Source organism: Triturus cristatus, chromosome 6 (assembly GCF_964204655.1).
Source record: "Triturus cristatus chromosome 6, aTriCri1.1, whole genome shotgun sequence".
Taxonomy (NCBI): domain Eukaryota; kingdom Metazoa; phylum Chordata; class Amphibia; order Caudata; family Salamandridae; genus Triturus; species Triturus cristatus.
In genome coordinates, this window is record NC_140589.1 from 1,119,778,465 (window position 1) to 1,119,798,011 (window position 19,547).

The 19,547-nt window shown below is 49.8% G+C and overlaps 1 protein-coding gene across 1 annotated transcript in view; it reads left to right on the forward strand.

The window, feature by feature from the left end:
- LOC146821053 (E3 ubiquitin-protein ligase PHF7-like) overlaps positions 1 to 19,547 on the forward strand; it is a 1,746,711-nt gene that overhangs the window by 1,106,356 nt on the left and 620,808 nt on the right. The window contains exon 8 of the mRNA XM_085611988.1: positions 18,551 to 18,710. Within this exon, the coding sequence (XP_085468114.1) occupies positions 18,551 to 18,710 (160 nt within the window). The remainder of the gene's footprint in view (positions 1 to 18,550; positions 18,711 to 19,547) is intronic.

The window sequence follows — 19,547 nt, forward strand, 5'->3', positions numbered from 1 at the left end:
AGTTGGCGGACACGCGGCAGGGCCAGAACCCCGGGCAGGGAGCGACGATCCTAGACCAAGACCACAGTTTCGGAGACCCAGCGTGTAGAACTTCGGGACGTCCTGGGGCCTATTCAGCCACAGAGAGCGGGTATAGTATGAATATGGGTCCCACAGGGTATGGCCCGCCTCAAGGTCCCCACCAGCCGCTAGGGCGACACTATGTGCGGTGGGGGCTGCAGCCCCAGAGATCCGATGGAAGCGCACCGCAAGGCCCCGGGTCAACACAATGGCGCACTGTAGAGAGCGAAGATCCGGGATCTAGCAGAGGGCGCCAAGCCCCAGGCCCCACGTCCAAAATGAGTCTAGGCGAGAACGGGATGTCCGTCGGGGCGTTTGGAGTGGCGGCCCTCAATTATTAGCAAGGTCTGGAGGGAGGACGTAAAGATGAGGGGCCAATGTCGATGGAGGGCCGGAACTGCGCAAGCAGCCACCCCCGAGCAAAGGGTTTTGTGGGCGGGGGCAAGGGCCAAGGTCCGCCGGGCACCCAGAAGCTGCCTGGGGGGGGAGACCACCGGCCACCGGTGAGAACGGCACTGCCCGATAAGACAGCCGATCGTCGCCGCCCCCCAGGGACCCCGGCCGACCAGCTAAGCCCAGGGCCTCGGCTCCACACCGCTCACCGCCTTTGAAGGGACGGGGGGCCCCGATACATCAGGATCCCTCCACGGCTCCCCCCCTTGCCACCCGACCAGATGGCCGATCCCTCCCCTAGCCGCCGCTGGGTGGAAAGGGGGGGGGACCTGCCCGACTTGACGGCCGAACACCCCACCACCCCCAGCCCCGGCTCACCTCAAGATGGCGTGGCCCACCGGAGCGCAGCCACAGGTCCCCAGCTGGCGCAGCCCGAAAATGACTACCGATCTCCCACCTGGCACTTCCACCGGTAGGCAGGGAGGGCCCCGTCAGACGCCCCAGGGGGTGCAGGACAGTTGCGGCAGTCTGGGGCTCATCGGCAGGGCCGCACCTGTGTGGTCAAGAGGGGCCGCCGGCCTCCCCCAGGCAAACGAAGCCACAAGTCACTCAGGGTCCGAACGCCAGGAGCCCCGCCATCTGAAGCAGCTGCTCCGGCCCAAGAGTTAGAGGAGGGCCCGCCAGAGAGGAGAGGCAGCTCCGGGGGGGGGCAACAGGCATCTAGGTAGAGCCCGCAACTCGGGCCAGGCTGCAGCGCACACCGCCAGCAGTCGAGCGTCCAGAACCTCTCAGGCAGGTCGTCCGCCGGGCGCAGCCAGGGGCCCAGGGAGATTAGCAGGATGCAGGCGGGCCGCCATCTTGCGCCGAAGGGCCGGCCGCCACACCAGAGATGTAGCCGCTCTCCAGGTGGACGGCGGCGGGTCCGGAGATTCTGCGGCCAGCGCTGAGGTTGCAGAAGAGGTAATTGCGAGAATTTAGAGCATCGATGACCTCGAATGGCGAGCGAATGGCAGAAGGGGTCGGGAGCACTTCTAAAGTGCGTCCACCATGTTACCGCGTCAAGCAACTCCCCCCCAACATAAGCATTATTACCGCACTATTTTAGCAGAGACAAAAAGAACACAGCTGCTGCTGATCTCAACCCGTCCAATCTCAAGACTGTGTACTAATAATCATAGCACTGGTGGTCTGTGAAGCGCATAGTAAAGACCCACATTATCCACAGTGATGAGGAGAGCTGTGTGTGCGCTGTGGAGATCCTCCTTGGGCACTGACAGATTAATGAATAGGCCTCTGTGTGATGGACAATGCTTTTTGCACCACTATCATTGTGCTAAACTGCAAACTGGCTTTAATTTTTTTTAGATATTACCCAATGGCTGCTTGTGCGCCCTGTGTTCCTACCCCTTTGGTTGTTTTTGTTCAGCGCTATCATTTATGCACCAAATAAATGAAAATGCAACCAAGCAGCCTCCCGACATTGATGTGTGTAGTGCACATATGTACATATAAGACATATGCCAAACAAAATCCACTGAGCAGAGCAGTGTGCATTCTGGTTTATTTAACCCTCCATTACAGATAGGCCAAATGGGGATCTGAGTTACTTATGCATATGATGCAAAATCATACGAACTCGGGTCAGTTGATAGCTATGTTTTATTTCGAGGATGAGGTACATAGGATAATAACTAGAGGCATGCAGCTTTGTTTGTTACCTACCAGTCAGAAACACATATAAAAAGCGCCTGACCGAACCAAACTTGAAGCAAAGTAACCCAAAACAAAAGTCAACTTGAAGAAGAGCAGTTTTTCCAAGATTTACAAAAGTTAAAACTCATCAAATCCTCACCAGTGGTAAACCAGCATTAAATAACAACAATCACCAGTACTGACACAATCATCGAATGTCACCGAACCCAACCTCACCTCTCGATCACTACTCTAGCTGAATCCCGCTTTTCCTTCCCTTCCCCACCACCAAACACTCGCAGAATCGCCTTTCTGCCCCTTCCTTTATCCAGTGCCATATAATATACAAAACGTATATATTTCATTCTTACACAATCATTTATATTGTTCCACCTACTTTTGCTCAGGCTTAAATGTGGCACTGGCTGACTGTTAGTGACCAAAGTAATATTGTCCACTCGACTCCTGAGTCGAACCTTTGTGATGATTGATCACACACAAGGGTCGACTCGAGCCTGCCTGGTCACAGCAGCATGAGGTAAGGACACAGGTGGTTGTCTGAATCAGTCTCGCTCGCCGAGAGGAGGGAGAGACAGGCTGACCGAGCAGCCCAGCAACAGCAGAAATGGTCACTGCATGGCTTGCCGATAAGCCATTACAGTGATTGGTCATGGCAGAGCCTCCCACACCAGCAGTGCCACGTGCACAAACTCTGCCAGAGGCTTAGACTAGGCCCAGCAACCGCATCTTTCAACCAATCCAGATGCTGCTTCCTTGCTTTTACACAGCATGAGAGGAGAGCCAGGATTGGCTTGAGCAGGGCGACTAACCACTCATTAGGAGACGGTGGTCTGCGGCTTTGAGCAACCCCTGCTCACTAATGTGTATTAGAGAGAAGCCTCTAGTGCACTTGTCGGACTGAGAATGGCAGCTGTCCAACCCGACATACGCACTTTGTGCAATAGGTGCCGTGCACTCGTGGCTTCAGATGTATGTCTACCATCAGTTACATGCTGCTCTTCCCTGCTAAACCGAAGGTCATGGCAAGTGGAAAGACTCCCTTCTTTGCAGATGCTGCTGCTACCTGAGCGTCGGTACAAGCAAGGTGCAAACCTAAAGGCTATACCCCCAGGCCACAAACCCCCAAGGATGGCTGCAGTCTGTGTGGCAAAGTTGCAGGCTGCGGAATGCTAAATGGAGTAAGTTGCATTGGAAACCAACTCTGAAATAGGCAATCGAGGTACTGTGGAGTCCATGGAAAGATGCGCAGTCACAGTCGCTACACAGTCAAATCACTGACTCTTCTGTGTTGTACCCGAGACCAGACTCCACTATGGAAGATTCAGAAGGTTAATTCGCCTTTTCCATGTTGTGTTACCCCCATTACAGTTGATGAACTCCTTTGAACTGGTATGTTACTAGTCACCGTGATCTATTTGTATGAGTAACTGCGCCCATGCACTCCAACACACAATACTTGCTCTCATTGTATTGCTAATATTCTGCTTGTTCTCCTCCAACAGTTTTATCTAGCCTCATGGTTCCCTTTTGTTTTACATTTACAGATAATTTTGTGCAAAGCTCATTGTTGCATTGCCCTGAATGGATTTAGCATGTTGCAAATTGTTTCTCAAGGTAATATATGCCCTAACAATTCCTTGGATCATAGCGGCATTTTCATTTTGAACAGTGCCTAACGGTCTCTCTCCTGCTACTTGGGAATCGGAAAGCCACATGCTCTACTATATTGCTGTGCCAAAACACGCCCATCACGAAAACCCCCAATAATGATCACAAAAATTACACAGCGAGACACGCATTTTAAGTTCTTCACTTGAACATGAGTGGTATGACATGCTTGGCTAAAGGACACAGAGTTCATGCCTACATGCAGCGTGGGGGGACCGGAAGCCCAACCCGTTGTATGTAATGATGTGCAGGGTGACATTTTGCTTTACAGGCAAGAGACTTATCCGAGAGAGGGGGAGCCTCAAGAACTCCAGAAGAGATGGAAGAGCACCTACATAGCTCACAATTCTCCTCTTATTCTTGAGCAGCATCAGGGGCGTAGCTTAGTCAGTGAGTTTCGGGGAAGTGTGCAACTAACATTTCACTACAAAAAAAGCAGTGGGCCGCAGGTGAATGGTGAGAATGCCAAGGTTCAGGGTGGAGTTTTCCCATGAGGAGCAGGACTGGTATCTCTCTGCATTTAATGGGAGTCTGGGGCTGATTTAGAGTTTGGAGGACAGAAACTGTATTGTAACAGCAAATCAAGGCCGCTGAATGTCTACCCACACAATTCTGAGTCAGAAGGACCCCGAGTTTTATGCGTATGGAGTAAAATGTGCTTCTTCTGTGTACAACTTCCTCCAACAGCGCAATAAAGTAGGTGCATCATGAATAAGCCATTCAGCAATCCGCCTTATTTAGAGTGCACAGTTGGATGGCCCTTTTTTATTGTACATCACCATATATCCTGGCAGTGAGTCACAGTAAAAACCTAAACATAACCCTCACACTTTTTATTTTTTAAAACAACGTTTTATTGACATTTTGAAAAGCATTGGCATTGAGTACAATGAGATTCAATCCGGTGACATATATACAGTAATTTAGTATGCAGTATAATATTTCCCTGAAATGATTATAATAGTGAGTAACGTTCTGTGTTAGTGTCCGTCTGTGGGTAACCAGAGTGTATACCATCTTGCGTCCGTTCCTTTTGGCCCATCATTCGCTTACTTCTAATTCGGAGTCCTCCTGCAGGGGCTCGCATATATTTCCACGGTAGGTATTCCACCCTCCCCATATCCGAGTCCATTTTTTGGGGCATCCTCTATGAATATAAACTGTCTTCTCAACAATCATTGCGTTATCCATATCTTTGCACCATTGAGGACGGGTAGGAGTTTGTCGGGATCCCTAATGTTGTGCTATATTTTGCTTCGCCAGCATCATGCCCAACGTTACCCAGGTGTGTGCTGTATGGTTAAGGTCTGTGGGCTCCCATACATTAAGGAGGCATCTCTTTGGTTCCGGGAGAGTCGTAATCGTCGTGACTTGTGAAAGTGTGCGCATGACTGCCTTCCAATAATTGGCAATTGAGGGACAAAGCCAGAGGGTGTGGAAGAGAGTGCCCTCTCCGCCACACTGTCGAAGGCAGAGCGGTGAATCTGTCCGGTCAAGTTTATGTAGGAGCGTTCGTGTATAGTAGGTGCGATGTAGAATATTTTTAATTTAACTTAAGTTTTGATGATATCGCTACCTCCCTAGGGGATGAAAGCGCTTCTTGCCATTCTGTGTCGTCTAACTCTCCTACCTCTAATTCCCATTTGGATTTAAGGGCTTCTAGGGGATCTGGCTGATTATTTATTATTTTCCGATAAGTTTGGGATATGGCTTTTTTGTTGAGGTGATCTGTGAGAAGCCTATCTTCCAGGGGTGAGGATTCCGCACGCTGTGTGCCTGGTGTAATTGCAGCCATGAGTGCGTGTCTGATCTGTATGTAGCTAAATGCCTCAGTATTTGCTAATCCATACGCGGCCTGTAATTGGGTGAACATGACTATTTCCCCTTTCTTCCATAGATCTCCCACCCACGAGATTCCTATCAGATCCCATTGTCGGAAGCCCTTAGTGTTGCGCAGTGTACCTAATCTTTTTGTGTCCCATAGTGGCATGACCTGTGTTATCTTTCCCTCCCACCCTAGCGCTCGTTGCGCCTCAAACCAGATTTGTATAGTGTGATCCGTCGGGCCAGTGAGGTTATGTTTCCTAACCTTATTATATAGTGCACCCATAATTCCTACAGTGTCTAGTTAGTGTCTATCCATACGATACGCTGGGTCGTCTTGGGGTATGTGAAGCCATTGGTTTATAACAATGAGCTGCGAAGCCCAGTAATATATTTTGATGTTGGGAAGGGCAATACCGCCAACTTACCAGCTTCTTCTTAATTTACGCATTGCTATATGTGGCATTTTCCCGTCCCATAGCAGACTGGTCATTTCAGCGTTTATCGCAGTGAAGTATGTTGGGGAGACTGGGAACGGTGTGTTCTCCAGTGCATATAGGAATCTGGGGAGTGCCATCATTTTGAAGAGGGCCGCTCTTCCCAGAAGTGTTAGTGGCAGTGAACGCCAGTGCTTGACGTCACGACGAAATCGCATTAGGGGTTGTGTAAGGTTTTCAGCAATGAATTGTGTTCTATCATATGTTACATATATCCCTAAGTATTTAAAGCCTCTTTCTGCTAACTGTATTTCGCATCCCCGCGGAAGCCGTGGTGGGGAGCCATGGAGTATATAAAGGTGTGACTTTGCCCAATTAATGGTATAGCCGGAAACCTGCCCATGTGACGTACATATATCCAACAGGCAGTTAATTGAGCATGTCGGGGATGCTAGGTAGAGTAATATGTAGTCCGCGTACAATGAGATGCGGTCCTCCCATCCCATGGCCCATTTTAACCCGCGGATAACTGGGTTCTGGCGTATCTAGGCAGCCAACGGTTCTAACACCAGCGCAAAATGAAGCGTCGAGAGGGGGCAGCCTTGTGTACCCCTTCCCAACGGGAAATCGGTCGATATATGGCCGTTCACCACAACCTGCGCCAGTGGTTGTGTATAAAATAGCTGGATCCAGGCGCAGATCTTGGGACCAAATCCCAGGTGTCGAAGGACTGCAAATAGGAAGGGCCATTCTACTAAGTCAAACGCCATTCTAGCATCAAGTGATAAAATAATTGCATCCTCCTCTGTAGTAGAACAGCGCGCGACGACACCGTGCAGCCGCCTCAGATTAAGGGCGGTATTTCGATTTGGCATAAACCCGGACTGGTCCGGGTGAATTACTGTAGCTAGATGCGGCTGCAGTCTCATCGCCAGCGCTTTTGCCAAAATTTTTGCTTTGACATTAATTAAAGAGATCGGCCTATATGACATGCATTCGTGCGGTGGTTTGTTGGGTTTGTGAATAGCAACTATAGTAGCTAGGCGCTGATCTCTGGGCAGGACTCCCTTCTCTAAACTGTCTGTGTACATGTTCAGTAGGTGCGGTACAATCTGAGTTGTGGCCCCATTGCCTTCCCAGTGTGGAGTGCGCCGATCGCAAGCGTTAATTCTTCCGGAGTCAGGTCTTTTTCAAGGGCCTCAACCACAGTTGGGGTCAGTGTGGGCATAGTTATGTCTTTGAGAAATTCTAGATTTTCTGCTATTGTGGCTGTTGCCGCTGAGGTGTATACCTTTCTGTAATGTGCCGATAAAGCCTTGGTGATCTGCTGGGGCTCCGCTGTTAAACGACCATCGTCTAATTGGATCTGCGCCACCCATCTACTAGTCCGTTCCTTTTTATCTAGCCATGCTAGTAGCTTACCCACTTTATTGCCTAGCTCATAAATAGTGTGTTGTATTTTGGTGAGCTTAGTTTTCGCCACTTCCCATACTTAAGACTTGTATTCCTGTTGTGCCAGATGTACCCCGTGTGTCGTGTTTTCATCTGTATTTGCCACATGTTCCGCCTCTGCCAGGGATACTTTTTGCTCGAGACTATCAATTTCTTGTTGCTGAGTCTGTTTATGACCCGTCACCAGAGAGATAGCCTGCCCTCGAAGCACTGTTTTATAGGCCTCCCACAGTGTCGTCGGGGATGTGACTGAATGTTAGTTTTCTGCAAAGTAATTCTTAGTCGTCATAAGGAGAGCTTTACCAATTTTGTGGATTTTAAGGTATCCGGGGTGGAGCGGGAATAGCCTGCGCCGTTGCGGGGCGGAGGCTGTATAGGTAATGAGCATTGGAGAATGGTCTGAAATACCCCTGGATAAGTGTGTAATCTCTGTAACCCCCATAAGCCCTGTCGCCAGTGTAAAGATATAGTCCAGTCTGGAGAGGCTATTATGTACTCCGGAATGGAATGTATACTGCCGCTCTGTCGGGGTATCTGGTTCTCCATACATCCGTTAGGCCAAGAGCCTCAGTGAACTCTAACAGGGGGTTTCCTATCTATGGAAGCGTCCATAGTCGTATTGAAGTCTCCTCCCATTATCAGTTCTCCGTGTGGGAGTGACAGGAGGAATTTCCCCAAGGCCGGGAAGGTAGTCTGATGCAACATCGGAGGGATGTATACTGTCACTAGGTTATGCATTTTTCTGTACCACTGGCATGTTATCGCGGCAAATCGCCCCTGGTCGTCTTTTTGGGATTCGGTTATTATCAATGGGAAACGTTCATTAACTATTATACCTACTCCTCGTGAACCCGACGTGAAGTCTGAGTGTACCACCATTTTGAAACCCCACCTATCTAGGGCTCTACAAGCAGATCCTGTCAAGTGGGATTCTTGGATAGGTGCTACAGCGGGACCTTTACGTTTGAGGTATTGTAGGACCAGCCCCCGTTTTATTTTGTCTCCCAAGCCATTTACATTCCACAACAGCACTTTAAATGGGAGGTCGGACGTTCGGGAAATCGTTGTCTTTGGCCCCAATTCGTCAGGTAGTGCGTTTGTGTCTTATCTGTCATCTATTGTGCTGCGTTGTTGTGTTACCGGTATAGTTCCCATCTTGTCAATGCCGTGAGTGTCGTTTGATAGTGCACCTTGTGTCAAAGTTAAAACCAAAACTAAAATAAACTCTGTTAATTGCACCCATCCCCCCTCCCTCCTCCCTGTCTCCCTGCACAGCGGATTTAAAACTACCCGCCACCCCAACTCAGCAGAGTGCTTAGTCCCCATAATTTTATACTTGCGTAGGGGGGGGGGGAGTTACTCCGCGTTTTCTGCTCACTCCCCAGATAGTTCGTAGTTCAGTGCGATCAAACTATAGTTCCAAGTGTTTAGGCCTAGCCTTCAAATATCGTATGATAACAACATACAGGGTGCATAGTAAGAGTCTGCAGCTGCGCCGATTCTGTAATCTTTGGATCAGTCTGAATTCTTGGCAGCATTATGTTGTGATCCCTCCGTAACTTCTAGTCCTGTGCCTTCTGGTGACACCGATGTCGGGGATTGCTGTTTCCGTCTGAGTCCCGTTCTTCTTGAGTCTCTCGCTGGTTGCCAGCCCTCTAGCCAGTCAGAGGCCTCTACTGGCATGGTGAAGAACCACGTTTTTCCTTCCGCTTCCACTCTCAGCTTTGCGGGATATAACATTGCGTATTTGAGTTCACGGTTGCGGAGTTCTCTTTTGACTTCCATGAAGCCACGGCATTGCTTGGTCACTGCGGCAGTGTAATCCGGATACAGGGTTAGAGTACAGTTGTCCACTTGTATTGGAGGAGCTATGCGTGCTGCTTGTAGAATGGTGTCCCGGTCTTTGAAGTTGAATATACATGCCAATATCGGCCGTGGTGGGGCCCCCGGTCGGGGCCTTCCACCGGGTACTCAGTGCGCTCTCTCTACCGAGAAGAAGCTGGACAGCCCACGCGGTTGTAGCTGGTTTTTAACAAGATCTTCGACAAAGAGGTCTAGGGCCGGCCCCTTCACGCTCTCCGGTACTCCAACCAGGCGGATATTATTCCTTCTAGATCTACCTTCCTAGTCCGTCGAGCTTGTCTACCAGCTGCTTTTGTGTCAATTCCAATGTCTGTACCCTCTTTTTCTAATGCTGCCGTGTCGCTGGAGAGAGCCTCCATGGTAGTTTCTACCTCCTTTAGTCTTGTGTTCATTTTGAATACATCGGCACGTAGCAGCGTAATATCGGTCAAAATTGTCCCTATGGATGTTTGCATCTGAGTTAGTGCGGCCATCACATCTTGGAGGGTCACCTCTTTCGGTTTTTCGGATGATATGCCTTTGCCACTAGTTGTGGGTGGAGGCGGTGCGTCCGTCTGCTCTTTATGGTAAGCATATTTGTCGAGTTTGGTGTGCGGCATCGTACATTGCCCCCTGCCTCCCATGGTGGTCGATACAGACAGTGCTGTAATCAGGTACACCGGGGGGCAAAGGGGGGGAGCCGGCAGTCGCCGCTGCCTGCCACGGGGGAGAACCCACGTGCGGCCTTTCGTTTTTTTTTTGTTGATAAACAAGTTTTTATTGTTTTGAGTGATACAACATAAAAACTTTGAGCCTTTCGAACCACCATCATACAATAACATAGCATGAGAACACGCCACCTTCCCGCCCCCCCGAAACCCTCCCCCCGTCCCCTCCCCCCCGAACAGCACGCTTATGGTACATTTCCCCCAGACCCTTCGGTATTTCTTGGGGCAGCCCCTTGCCTGGTAGAGAGTCCGTTCCTGTGTCGCACACCAGTCCACTCCGGTGCTCCATTTGGCCAAGCTAGGCGGCTGCGGTTGCTTCCATGCCGCTGCAATGTCACGTTTCGCTACCATTAACGCTGTTGTAAGGAATGGGCCTTTCGGTTTTACCGGTCCCTATGGTGCACCCTCCTCGACAAACCCTGTGGGGTTATACTGTTGTCGTATCCTCCCCCGACTTTTCGGTCGTCAATGTTCTGCAGTGCGCCTCAGTGGACCCCACGCAGTCCCTCGTAGCACTGGGAGCCGCCACAGGTCTCTCACCGGATGCGCCTCTAATGTGTAGCCATCCGCCTTCTTATTTATTTTGTGTCACTCAGCTGCCACCTTTACGCATCAGAGTACCACTCAGGGCCACTCGTCGGTGTTCGGCACTTGAGTCTGCACAGCAGGGAGTCCGCCCGTCGTCCGGGGCAGCGTGTCAATTTATTCTCAGTCCTCGCGGGAGGCAGTCAATGCGACAATCGCGGCCGGGCTGGCCGATTAGCAGGAGGAATTCACCATCAGTCTTTTCACATGTTAGTATCAGCTGTTCATCCGCTCCTCGCACACATAGGCCAGTTCCCAGCGTCGAGGTTCAGCCCCTCCGCCCCCGCGCTCAGGCACTTACGATTAATTACAGGGCGCGCCTCCGGTCTCAGGGCCATCCACCCCGCAGGAGCCAAGTCCTCCGTGGAGCATCAGTAATCAATGCGGATCTCCTGCAGAAGCCGGGGCCCGGCGCTCGATATTGCACTGCAGGGGATCCGCCCACCGTCCGGGACAACACTTCAGGGTAGCTCCAATCCTTGTAGGAGGCAGCCAATGCGGCGCTCACGGCCGGTCTGATAGACCAGCTGGAGGGGTCCACCCGCAGCCACCTCACCCAGTTATTTTTGTCTTTTTTTTTTTTTTTTTTGGTTCTTTCCGCCGCTCCCCGCTGATATGGGCCAGTCCTCACTCTGTGGCCCAGCCTCTCCGTCCTCCCTCACGCGGGCAGCCACTCTTGGCCGTGGGGCGCCCCGCTGTCTGCAGGTCCGACCGCTCCCGCAGGAGTCAAGTCCTCCACGGAGCAGCAGCAGTCGGGGCGAGTCTGTCTGAAGCGCAGGGCGGGCGCATCCCCGCCGCAGCTGGCACCCGATGTATCCGAGGCCCCGGCTTCGCTGTTGGTCCCGGGCCTCAGCCGCGTCACCTCGTCACGTTCTTCACCAGACTCACACCCAGGGCTGGAACCGCCACCAATTGCTTCCCGGGTCTTCCTGGGCTGCGGCACACGATCTGTGTGTAGTTTCTCGCCGGAATAATGACAGGATTTACTGGGGATCGAACTTCGGACGCCGAACTGTCCTAGGCTGCGGCCATCCTCGCTGGCTGCTAGCCACGCCCCCCCAACCCTCACACTTTTAAAGTTTGTTTTTGAAAAATAAAATAAAAACTTTGGAAAACTTTGATGGCCAGCATTCATGTTTGAAGGAGACGTCCGTCAAACGTTTCCTACACTAACTGGAGCCACCATGATGTCGGTTCCTGCCAATGTATAGAGATGTCTGTGGGGCTGGCGGACATCTCTAAATTTGAAGGGCAGAGTAAAAGCAGGGTGACAGACATAAACCACTGGAACTGCCTTAACTCCATCTGCCAAAAGCTTAATCCTCCCCTCTGTCTAGAGTGGCACAGTGAGCTAAAAACTGTGATTTGGAATACTATTGCAAGGGATTGCCAGTGGTTAGACTATTTGAAGCATCCGTCCTATCTCCTTTTGAGTATTTGATTGCCAGCAATATGCCTGAAAAACTGGATATTGGTGCTGCTTTCCATGCCTGCTACTGCTAATATTTGTGAATTATAAAAAGTAGTAAATTTGCATACATGCAGATTTGCTACTTTGTTTTTTTTTTTGCAAAAACATTTTTTATTGCATTACTCAAACACAATTGACATCCACAATGTTCATCTGGCCAGTGGCCGCCATCCGCTTATAAAATCACATCCAAATACAATCTGGGCCACTTCCACCTACCAATGCGCCGTCCCCAAACCCTCCCCTGAAATAATACAGCCCCCCCCCACCCACATGTCAGTGTGCCGGGACGACTACTACCAGGATAACCTCTCTCAGAAGGAGCCGTATTAAGAGCCATGAGCCGCCCCCCCCACCACAGACAGGCCCCAGGCAAAGAGGAAAAGGAGAGCCCCCGGCCCCCATGAGCCAATCAGCTAGCCTCCCCCACCCCTAAGTACCTGCCTGTTGCTCCAGTGCCGCAGGGCCTCCCTCCCCCGCTGTTCCCCATCCCTGGAGATCAACCACTAGTGCTTCCCACGCCCGAGCCATGTCCAGGGCCTTGTCATCGTTTCTCCTAAGCGCAAGCTGCAGCCTGAACGTGCCCTCGCTACCCGCCCACTTGGTAAATGTCGCTCTCCACCTCGCGACGCTGGGACCCGTCCTCGACTTCCAGTGGAGCGTAATTTCTCGCTTGGCCACCACCAGCCCCAGGTCGCAAAACTTGCTAGTGATTTTCGTGCGCGGCGTGTGTGGAAACCAAAGCAGCAAACAGACTCCCATCTCCACCCGCAACTCCCGCCCTGTCACTTGGGCCAGGCATCCGACGACCTCCTCCCAGTAGCCACTTAAAACATCGCAGGACCAAAACATGTGTTTAAAGTCAGCCCCCTCCTCTCCACAACGAGGGCACTGCGGCATGGGGCCCCCAAAATACTGAAACAATTTAGCCGGCGTCAGGTATGCCCTATGCAGGGTGAAATACTGCACCAGCTGAAACCGGGCGTTACGCGTGCTCTTCCAGGCCCGTCTCTGAAGTGTAGGCCATGTCAGTTCCGGGATAGGTTTTCCGATATCGGCTTCCCACTTATCCTTCAGCGCAGTCAAAGGAGCTAGATGTTCCGTGGCCATTCTCTGATAGAGGCAAGTAATGGCCTTGAATGTACCCGCCGCCATGACCACATACTGACAGCCGGCCGCCGTCCGCGGTTCCGAGAGCCCCACTCCCCAGTGCTTCTGCAGCGCCGCCACCAAGGCCGCGTGGAGGAGATAGTCGCCCCTCGGAATCCCGAAGGAGTCCTGCAGCTCCTGGAATACCCGAAGCTCTCCATTTAGGTACAGGTCTCCCACCATCTGTATCCCTAGATCTTCCCAGCGGGCCAGCCCCGACCAGTCCCCGCCGTGGGGGAGGGCTGTGCACATACCCAAGGGGATCTCCGGAGCGTAAGGGCGAGCAGCGCCGGCCCTCCGCAGGCTCCGGTTCCAACACAGCCGGAGCGTTCGCTCTTCGAGCGTTAGTTGTGACAGCTCGAGTCGCTGTTGGAAAACGATAAAGGAAAGCCCGTGTCGCGGGATCATTCTACCCTGCGGACCCTCGGGGCCTCTAAATTCCCGTGCCACTGCCTGCGTGAGCCATTGTAGCTGGGCAGCCAAATAGTACCACTCGAAATCAGGTACCGCAAGCCCCCCCTCGGCTCTGGGCCGGCGCAGCGTGGTCAGCGCCACCCGCCGTCTGCCCGCCCCCCAGATAAAGCCCGTAACCATGGCCGTAAGTTTGCGGAAGAGTGACACCGGCACCCAGACAGGGAGTGTGCGGAAAAAATACAACAGGCGTGGGAGCGCCACCATCTTCAGCAGCCCCACCCGCCCGGCCACCGAGAGCGGGAGAGTGCTCCAGAATCCCATACTGCCCGCCAGGCCCGCGATCGCCCTCCCCACATTCCCCTCCAACAGGTCGCGCTGGGTGCGATAAATGCGCACTCCCAAATACGGCAGACAACTATCCGCACAGCGGATCGCCCCCAGGGAGGGGGGAATTCGCTCCCACTGAGTAATGGGGTAGACGCAAGTCTTGTCCCAATTGACCCTTAGGCCCGAGCGGCGCCCAAAATCCTCCAGTAGCACCCTAGCGCCTTGAAGGGCCCCCTCCGCGTCAGCCAGGAAAAGCAATAAATCGTCCGCGTAGAGGGAAATATAATGGGTCTCCCCCCGCAGGAGCAGCCCAGCATACGCGCGTCCCATTCGGGCATGGGCCGCAAGCGGCTCGATTGCCAGGGCAAACAGCAGCGGCGATAGCGAGCAGCCCTGCCTCGTTCCCCGACGTACAGGATAGGGAGCCGAAATCGTGGTCCCCGTTCGCACCCTAGCCACCGAGTTGGTATAGAGCAACCTCGTCCAACGCACGAACCCATCCCCCAAGCCAAACTCCTGCAAGAACAGATTTGCTACTTTGTTGTTAAACCAGTCATCATATATTTAAATTCTGACCCAAAAAATTTATAAATGAGATAAAACCTCTAAGCGAAATTGGGATGGTGAGAAAAACCGACACAGACATAGTAGACCCCACTCAGGGGTCCACAGACCCAACTAGTAAAAGCCAATAATTATGTTAGCCAACATTATGCTGATAATGGGACCTATATCTGTTAATTCCCTCTGTGTGATTTGCAGGTTGATTTTAATTGTGTCCTTGATGTAGGACTACAAAAGTCTTTCCCTTCTAGGGTCGCCTTTTGTCAAAGTGGCTCATACCGTCAAGTGGTGGGTGTATGGGTGTGACTTGCACATTATCGGCACAAACTCACACACCAACAAAAGGGAGTTCTTCTTTTGCCCAGTTAATCACTTACATACTGCATTGGTTTATGTTATCAGTACAGAACAGTCAATAGGAATGTCCTGTAATATAATCATCTGGCTATGACATTATCTGATCATTTTACCCTACTGTTATCCTTGGGCTGGGGCAGATGTAATACCTGTGTACCATCATGGAGGCTTCAGCCTGAAGCCTTTGAAAGATCTGGTGTTCGGGGAAGCGATCGATGATTAAATAAACTATTTTGTAGAAAATGCTGGCTCTTTGAGTGATATTGGTGTTTAATTGGATGCCTTTAAGGTTACGATTAGGGGAATGTGCATTAAAATCATGTGCAGGGTGAAGGAAGTCCTGGTGAAGAAGGTGATGACTCTGTAGACAACATTAAAAGATCATGAGACGAGAGCTGTACAGGTCCATTCCCTTTTCACCTCTCTTAGCACACACAGGAAAAACACGCTGTCTTGTTAGAGAGGTTGAGGTGTCTACCCTATAGGAAATACACAGCAAATGTGCACGAAGAAGGGGACTGGTGTGGACGACTACTAGGCCTACTGCTTAGAACAGGCAGTCAAATGCAAGTGCAAACAGCATACGTGACACAGACATAAAGTACAATATGCGCAAGATTATGATAGCAACATTTTTGTGGACTATCACTTCTCACTGTACTTTAGTACTCCCCGATTACAACTTGCTGCTCTTGAGATCTTCCTTGCTATGACATCAATTCTTTTGAAATAAAAATACACTTTAGCATGATTTGCACTTTTATTGAAGGAGAGTTTTTAAGAGAGAGCCAGCAGGGAAAGACTAGATACATTCTTCCCAATTCCCTGTGATTATGATGAGTGACCTGTAAGCTATTTATCTTAGCACTGTTTACAATTTATACAGAATAATTTTTATATCAGAGAGATAATTTTTGATACGTTAGGCATTCCCCCTTTAAAAATGTTTGAGATTTTTTTACCCCTTAGATTCTGGATTTGTTTATGTTGCCCTGTTTGTTAATATATGGGTGGACATGGGCAGTTAACGCAAAACTGTACCCAATGTATGGTTGCACTCGTGTGTTCTTGTGTATGAGAATGTCCTCTTGACAGGAAGATTTTATGCTATCTCCTTTGTAACAACTTTTATCATGTTATTTTATCTTTGCTGTGACTTTTATGTTCTGTTATAAGCCGAATAAAGTATTTTTAATGATAATGACACCAATTCTGGTCCCATTATCAGAGAACCAGGAAAAGCTCCATGCACTGATCATGCAAACTGAGATGACCCAGGTGTTGTAGGACATTACCCAGTTGGGATACCCCTGGTGCTCTCGGTCTCCCATCAGAATTTTATGAGCAGCTACTGTCTCCTCATATTCTAGAGGTCTTCAACAACTTATAATCAGGGCCTGACAGTTGATGAAACAAATCATGCCTGTTGCCCCGAAACATACATTAATGAGGGCAATTTGTTGAAAACGATGTTGGCTTTAAGTGCTTTGCCTTCTGGAGATGCCATCCACTCTCCACGATGAGCTATTGTAGTGCAGAAACACCTGGAGTTGTGAAGGCTTGGACACCCTAAACCCACCATGTGCTGCAAGTTACCCTTAAGGTATTAGAAAGAAGGAAAGCCATAACTCACCTGTACACAGCCTTCCGAGTTTAAGTTATGCACCACTAGAAGAGGTCAAGCTGAAAGGGGAGACAGTCTCTGTACATAACTTGGCACAAGCCTGGGACTTGAATGGCTGTATGGTGAGAATGTCCTCCATAGGTGGTGACCTTATCAGGGGAGGAGGGTATGTGGAGATGGGAAACAAAAAACCTTCTTAATAAATAATGAATGACTGCCTTGGCCAATGATGGGAACATAATTGGTAACTGAATGTAAATGATCTGTTTGTAATCCGCACTGTTAAGATTACCTTGCCATGTCTCATTATAATCATTTAACAATGAGACATTTGTTCTGCCAGTGTTGGGTTTTGCGCTTCTTTCCCTGTGATCGATATGAGGGACAACTTTTTATGCTAAAAGAACTATTGATGGACAGAATGCAGAACAATGTCATACATTCACCCCAGTACAGAGATCTGGGCCTAAATCCATCATTTTTTTGCTCACCACACCTTTCCAGTTTGGACCCAGCCATATTCAAATTAGTCTTGACCCTGTGCCCTATGGGAACAGTCTAGCCTGAACTGCCAGGCCAGGTCCCCCTTGGCCTGGAAACCAGCATCCAGGGACCGGTTTCGGGGTTGATTCCAGTGGCATGGAGAGCACGGGACTCATGTCTGAGCGTACCCGTCCCACTCGGGGTGACAAATGCAAAAAGAACTATTGATGGCCAGAATGCAGAACAATGTCGTACATTCACCCCAGTACAGAGATGTGGGCCTAAATCCATAGTTATTTTGCTCACCACGCCATTCCAGTTTGGACCCAGCCATATGCAAATCAGTCTTGACCCTGTGCCCTGTGGGAACAGTCCAGCCCGAACTGCCAGGCCAGGTCCTCCCTGGCCTGGAAACAAGCCTCCAGGGACCGGTTTCGGGGTTTCACCCCTCTTCAGTCAGGATAGCTTGATTCCAGTGGCATGGAGAGCACAGGACTCACGTCTGAGCGTACCCGTCCCACTCGGGGTGACAAATGCAAAAAGAACTATTGATGGACAGAATGCAGAACAATGTTATACATTCACCCCAGTACAGAGATCTGGGCCTAAATCCATAGTTTGTTTGCTCACCACGCCATTCCAGTTTGGACCCAGCCATATGCAAATCATTCTTGACCCTGTGCCCTATGGGAACAGTCCAGCCCGAACTGCCAGGCCAGGTCCTCCCTAGACTGGAAACGAGAATCCTAGGACCGGTTTCGTGGTTTCACCCCTCTTCAGCCAGGATAGCTTGATTCCAATGGCATGGAGAGCACAGGACTCACGTCTGAGCATACCCGTCCCACTCGAGGTGACAAATGCAAAAAGAACTATTGATGGACTATTGATGCTTGTTTCCGGTCCAGGGAGGACCTGGCTTGGCAGTTCGGGCTGGACTGTTCCCATGAGGCACAGGGTCAAGACTGATTTGCATATGGCCAGGTCTAAACTGGGGTGGCATGGTGAGGAAAAGAATGATGGATTTAACCCAGATCTCTTGACTGGGGGTGAATGTTTTGATTTGTTCTGCATTCCGTCCATCAATTGTGTGTCTTCAACTTTTTATGCTGTCATACTAGGATGATTAACAATATACACATTGTGTTGAAAGATGATAACAATGCTCTTCGACCTATATAGATCCGCAAATGGTCTTTGGTTGGAACTGCAAACAATTGTGAAGGATGTTGCCTAGATAATGGTTCATTAATCATTACTGTTTCTCTTCTGTTCTTTTGAATCCTGCAGCGATTCTAGTCTGTTGTAGGTATGTTTCTTATATCTTTCTTAGCTGCCGTGTTTAGGCATTTGTTTGCTATTATTTAGATTAATGTGTTGTTATTTTGTGTATGAGCTCTGTTTAGCAGTACATTTTATGAACTTGTTACAATAAACTTAAACTAAACTAACATCTCTTTAGGTCTTACTGCTGGGAACATGCTCCAACTCAAAAAATCCCTCCAACGAAGGGTAAAGCTAAATGTCCAGTTTGCTTGGAAAGTATCATACCGAAGCCTAACTACTCTGTGCTTAAAAGCCCCTGCTGTAAACAAACATGGTTCCACAGACTATGTCTGCAAGTACGTATATTTTATGTCTTGTTTTCCCTTTCTGTCCTTCCATTAGCACCCTGTACATTGTTTTTTCTACTACACGTAGCAAGGTAGTCATAATAGTAAAACATATATTCACATGTCCTTCTGGAGCTATAGCGATTGCATTTTAAATGCACATTTTCTCTTCTGTCTTTCTTTTCTCCATATCTGTCTCAATCACGAGTATGTTCATTTCCAGTGTATGAGCCAATGGAGTGGCTTTAAATCTAACTTCAAAGCTGAGAAAGAGATGAAGTATGACCAATTGGGCTACGGGATGTCATTCATTCTCTAGGAGTGTTCCTTCCCGGATACCACAAAATGGGATTAATCTGTTCAAACTGATTACGGGGCACAGTTTCTGTGTGGGTAATGCAAAGACTTGTCCATGTAATTACGATGGTGCTTCCATGCCCCGAACATAACTCAGTCCTTTGACCTGCCCATGCTAGTGATGGAAAGCCTGTGGTGCATAGTGGGAGTCTAACAACAAATTCTATTTGCATGGAGGCGAGTGATCTACCACTCTGCAATGATAAGGGCCCTGGTTGAAGGAAAGAGACATTCAACTTGCACATATGATTGCGTGGGGATCTTTTGTCACCTGGACACAAGGCAGAAAGCTGGTTTTGAGAAGAGTGATTAGGCCCTGGAAGTTGAGTATGCAAAGAGGGCCTATCATGTCATGTTGAGAGCGTAGCGTAAGGCTGCTCGGCCAGCTGAGTCCCTTGCTTCCTTGTCTTGGCCATTAGGAATAATTTGTTAGGTGGAATTCATTAAACGCAGTAGGATTTCCTGGCTGTGAAGATTCATGACTGCAGA